At 47.1% G+C, this 5,112-nt stretch overlaps 2 protein-coding genes across 2 annotated transcripts; one reads left to right on the top strand and one right to left on the bottom strand.

Annotated features, from left to right (window-relative positions):
* On the top strand, positions 1 to 598 carry COCSADRAFT_37777 (uncharacterized protein). Its single transcript, XM_007702801.1, has one exon. The coding sequence runs from the start codon at positions 25 to 27 to the stop codon at positions 325 to 327; it is 303 nt and encodes a 100-aa protein (XP_007700991.1). The 5' UTR covers positions 1 to 24; the 3' UTR covers positions 328 to 598.
* Positions 599 to 2,232: 1,634 nt separating this feature from the next.
* Positions 2,233 to 3,420, bottom strand: COCSADRAFT_37776 (uncharacterized protein). The gene is made up of 2 exons (XM_007702800.1): positions 2,692 to 3,420; positions 2,233 to 2,601 (listed from the first exon to the last, which is right to left on the bottom strand). Exon 1 carries the CDS (start codon positions 2,920 to 2,922, stop codon positions 2,719 to 2,721), a length of 204 nt encoding a protein of 67 aa, XP_007700990.1. The 5' UTR covers positions 2,923 to 3,420; the 3' UTR covers positions 2,233 to 2,601; positions 2,692 to 2,718.
* Positions 3,421 to 5,112: the final 1,692 nt, after the last annotated feature.

The raw sequence follows: 5,112 nt of genomic DNA, 5'->3' as shown, positions 1-5,112 counted from the left end.
CAGGAGCCATGGAGGAATCCGTACATGGCGACCACTCACCACCCAGCAAAGGACGTTTTCCACCTCTGCTATCCGACGGCAGCAGATGAAGAAGGCCCAGCGAGGGTCTGTTTCTTCGTCAATAAGAGAATTGACCACAATAGATGGCGCTTCAAGGAACACTCGAGAGACGTCTGTTCTCTCGTCATTGAGCCTAGCAGGGACCAACAAGAGCAGCAGAGTGTGGCGATCCACAACATCTACAATGTAGTAGGAGGTGGAGGTCCCACAGGCTCTACGCTTGTAGACATCCGCGCAGTCCTCGAGAAGCACAACAGTAATGAGTAGATCCTGCTAGGCGATTTCAATCTGCATCACCCTTTGTGGGGAGGTTAGAACGTTAGACACATTGACCTATAGGCAGAAGACTTGATAGCAATCATAGAAGACTTTGACCTTAGCAATACGCTAGCGGCCGGAACAATCACATACGAAGAAGCGGCACGGCAGACTACTATTGATCTATGCCTCGTCACTATCGGCCTCGTCGACAGGATAATCAGAAGTGAGGTAGACCGCGACCTCAACCACGACTCTAACCACCTACCAATAAGCACAGTGCTCGATATGGCGGTGCAATCTATGCAAGAGACGACAAAGAGGAACTGGAAGCGCATAAACGAGAAGACGTACCTAGAAGACCTAAAAGCGACTCTGCCGCCACTACGCAGGCCAACGACTAAACTAGCACTCGACAACTACGTCCGCGACGTGACTACTGCTATTAAGACAGCAGCAGAGAAGGCGACTCCGCAGGTATGCATCTCAGCTCGGGCAAGAGAAGGATGGACGGCGGAATGCAAAACAGTACTAGCGGAGGCGAAGAGGCTTAAAAGGCGGCACAGCCAACACGGCACAGAAGAGACGTGGCAAGCGTATCGAGAAGCGAGAAACCACAAAGCTAGAGTAATTCGCAAAGCAATAACTCAGATGCATAGAGATAGAGTAGAAGAGGCAGCGCAGTCGCCAGAGAAGCTATGAAAGCTCGCAACCTAGGCCAAGACAAGAGGCAGTGTGGCCCCTAGGGTCACACCTGCCATACGACACCCAACAACAGAACACGAAGTCACAGAGCCAGCTGATAAAGCAACTCTATTCCGAGATGTCTTCTTCCCCGCCCCACCAGCAGCAGACCTAACAGACATACAGGACGCCGAGTACAGCGGCCAGATCGAGTTCCCCACAGTAACGGAAAAGAAAGTAAGAGACGCGATCCATGCAGCAGCACCTTTCAAGGCCCCTGGGCCAGACAGTATAGCAAATCGAGCGCTACAGGTAGGAGAGAGGCTGATTACCAAGCACCTCACAAGAATAGTCAACTACAGCCTGCGCCTAGGATACTACCCTTCTCACTTTCGCGAGTCGACCACGGTCGTCCTGCGCAAGCCAGGCAAAGACAACTACACCATACCCAAAGCATACCGGCCGATCGCGCTACTTAACACAGTCAGCAAAGTCATAGATGCTGTTATTGCCCAACGACTTAGCCACTTAGTTGAAACAAAGCACGTGCTGCCTAACACACATATAGGCGGCAGGAGAATGCGCTCTACTAAACACGCACTGCATGCTGTCACAAGCAGGATCTACCAGGCGTGGAACAAAGGCGACGGCCAGGTAGCTAGTCTTCTACTGCTCGATATCTCGGGCGCCTTCGACAACGTTTCGCACCCACGACTGCTCCATAACTTACGGAAGCAAAGAGTAGATAAGAAGACAGTTAAGTAGATTGCAAGCTTTCTCAGCAACAGACACACCAGAATCGCAGTAGATGGCTTCACATCACAAGAGTACGCAATCAACACGGGCATACCACAGGGCTCGCCGCTCTCACCCATTCTCTATCTCTTCTACAACGCCGATCTCATAGACGAGTGCAACAGAGAAGCCAACACAACGTCCACAGAATACATAGACGACGTGGCTATCCTCACATAGGGCAACACAGCAGCAGAGACATGCAGCACACTAAGTCGCGTGCTCAAGAAAGCACAGCGGTGGGCCATCACTCACGCCTCAGTCTTCGCACCAGACAAGTTCCAGCTGACTCACTTCACACGCTCACGCACACGCATCAACAGAAGCAGAACAGTGCAGACCAGCTGGGGCGAGGTGACGCCTAAGCCAACGTGCAAGTATCTAGGCCTAACTATAGACTCGAAGCTGCAGTGGAAAGAACATATGGAAGAGACCAGACGCAAGGCGACAAAGACGGTCAGCGCGCTCAGCTGCCTCAGAGGCTCAACGTGGGGCATCACGCTTACAGACATGCGGAGACTATACGAGGCCACAGCGCTGCCACAGATGATGTATGCCTACTCCATCTAGTCGAATACCAGCGTCAAGGGCAAAATATACACGAAGAAGACACTTAACATCCTGTAAAGCATACAGGCAAGAGCAGCAAAAGCTATATACGGAGCATATAAAGCCACGTCCAAAGCAGCACTTAACGTCGAAGCACACCTCCTACTAATTAAGCAGCAGATATGGAAGCACAACGCCAACGTTATTATTCGGCTTCTCTCGAGCAAGCACATAGCATACATTTTAAACCTTAAGGTGAGCAGAACACAACCCGCTAGCGTAAACATACGCCGTATTAGATACGTCGACTCCTAGCAGAAGATATATAATAATATAAAGGGTCAGCGCAGATAAGATCTCGAGATGCAGAAGCTAATTCCACCCTTTATCACTTCGCCTTAGCGACACGGCCCAAAGACCCACATAGACAAGAGCGCTAATAAAGCATGTAGTCGACATGACAGAGAACATAAGAAGAACTAGAGCCTTAGTATCTATACTAACGGCAGCGGCATAGATAGCGAGATTGGGGCTGCAGCAGTATGCCCACTTATACAGCAGACCCGCACAGTACATATAGGGCTAGACACGGACTCAACAGTCTACGCTGCCGAGCTACAAGGCATCAGCCTCGCACTACAAATAGCATAAAAGTACGCAGAGCGAGGAGGTAAGAGACGGAAGGTAGCTATCTACACAGACAACCAGGCGGCCATATAGTCAGTAGCTAAGGCTGAAGGCCAATCAGGAGCATATATTCTCGCAGACATTGCAGAACAGGTCAAGACACTCCAGAACATAGACCGGCCAGTAACAATAAGGTAGATCCCAGCCCACACCGGCATCCCAGGAAACGAAGCTATCGACAGGGCCGCCAAAGAGGCCACAGGATGGAGAGAGAACGGCCGCAGACACCCGCCAGCAGACGCACCGCCCAGGCTCTACCCAATCAGATCGACCGTCAGACGCTGGTGCAGGACTCAAACAGAGCGAGCGTGGGCAGCTAAGTAGCGAGCAGAGGCGAAAGGTCGAGCAACCTACAGACACACACCATAGCCTTCCAAGAAAGTACTTCAGATCCACGAAGGCCTTACTAAACGACAGAGCGCGCTACTAGTGCAGCTGCGCACCGAGAAGATAGGCCTACGCGACTTTCTCTTCACCTAAAGAGTGCCAGAGGTTACTAGCCCCCGCTGCTAGTGCGGGGAGAGGCGATAGACTATCGCCCACATCCTGCTCCACTATAGGACGCTTAAGGACCTCCGGAACTAGGTATTTAGCAACCTCCGTGGACGAAACAACCTCCGGGCTATCCTAAGTAAGCCACAGCTAGCTACTAAAGCTATCTAGTTTGTAGAATAAGCGCAGATTCTTGGGCATGTTGGGATCAAAGACGCGTAGACGACAGCTAAGCGCTGAGGGGAGACTGTAGGTATCGCGGCCGCAAAATATAAGGCAGCACGCCTCTACGAACCTATAAGCACAGCATACTGTTAGTAGAGCTATTATCTAGATAAGGTGGCAGCCAGATTGTAGATAGTGGTGAAGAGGAAACGGCAGGCCTCTAGGAACAGCTAGCTCCCATAAGGGAGTGACGTAGGGCGGCGCGGATTAACGTCTGCGCGGCGTCGGCTGTTGGCTACGCTAGCTATGCCGGGCATAGCTGCGGTAAAAACGTGGCTGAAACTAAGTAGGACTAAATCAATCAATCAATTAATCAACCGACGCTCTAAACGATATTACCTTCTATACGATATTTTTTCGTGTAAACTAGATATATTATTAAATAACTACTTAACCACTCTAGTTCTTATACTAATTTTCGTACGATAGTAATCTAGCAGTACGCATCAACGTCTATACACGCTGTAATTATTCGTGTACTAGTTTATAAGCTTAGAAATGCCGCTTCGTTTTTATAACTAGTATGCCCTTTATCTTAGAATATTTAAACTATAGCTAGCTTAACTCAGCTATAAGCTTATTTTAAACCATCTTTCGTGCTGAATAGAAGTAAATAACTTCTATTAAAGATTTAAGAATTGTATAAGTTCTTTGTTAGCGTAATTGCCGTAATTATATAACTAAAGTTATAGTGCGCAATTCGCTAATTACTTAATCTCTAGTAATAGATATATTATACGCTCTAAATAGCGTACGTTTTACGTTATTACTAAGCTACTTATTCTCTAGATAAAAGTTAATATTGCGCTTAAGCGTCCGGATTATTAGAGGCGTGTTTAGCTCTAGTAGTAGTGGTGTTCTATCTATAGTAGCGTCGCTACTACTATCACTACTACTACTAGTATCTTGGTAATTAGCGTTCTAATTAGCAAAATCTCTCTATATATTATTCTTAACGCGCTTTATATCTAATAGATATAATTCTAAGTCTCGCTAGCCTTTTTATATTATATAGGGCTTAAATGTATAAGTGCGGATTGACTTAATAGTAGTTAAGAACTTAACTTTGTTAAAAGCTATATAGCCTATTTAGGTTATATAGTTAATAGCCTGCGCGTACTAGTATTTATACAGCTAAAAGTAGCCTATATTAAGTAGTTAGAGAAAGTAAGATATATATAGAGGTAGGCGATAGGCAATAACCTTATAATTCTTAAGGACTTCTAGAAACTCTTAGGTATAGTATAAATTAAATCTGTTGAATAACAGCAGCCAATATACCCCTTAAGTATGCTTTTAGCTCTATTATACGAAGTGCTTTACCTACTTATAACTTAATTAATCGTTTATATAGCTACTATT

This window comes from Bipolaris sorokiniana (genome assembly GCF_000338995.1).
Source record: "Bipolaris sorokiniana ND90Pr unplaced genomic scaffold COCSAscaffold_9, whole genome shotgun sequence".
Classification (NCBI taxonomy): domain Eukaryota; kingdom Fungi; phylum Ascomycota; class Dothideomycetes; order Pleosporales; family Pleosporaceae; genus Bipolaris; species Bipolaris sorokiniana.
This window is presented reverse-complemented; position numbering and strand designations above follow the sequence as displayed.

Coding starts and splice junctions, on each gene's coding strand:
- COCSADRAFT_37776 (XM_007702800.1), bottom strand. CDS start 2,922: ATGTACTGTGCGGGTCTGCTGTATAAGTGGGCATACTGCTGCAGCCCC.
- COCSADRAFT_37777 (XM_007702801.1), top strand. CDS start 25: ATGGCGACCACTCACCACCCAGCAAAGGACGTTTTCCACCTCTGCTAT.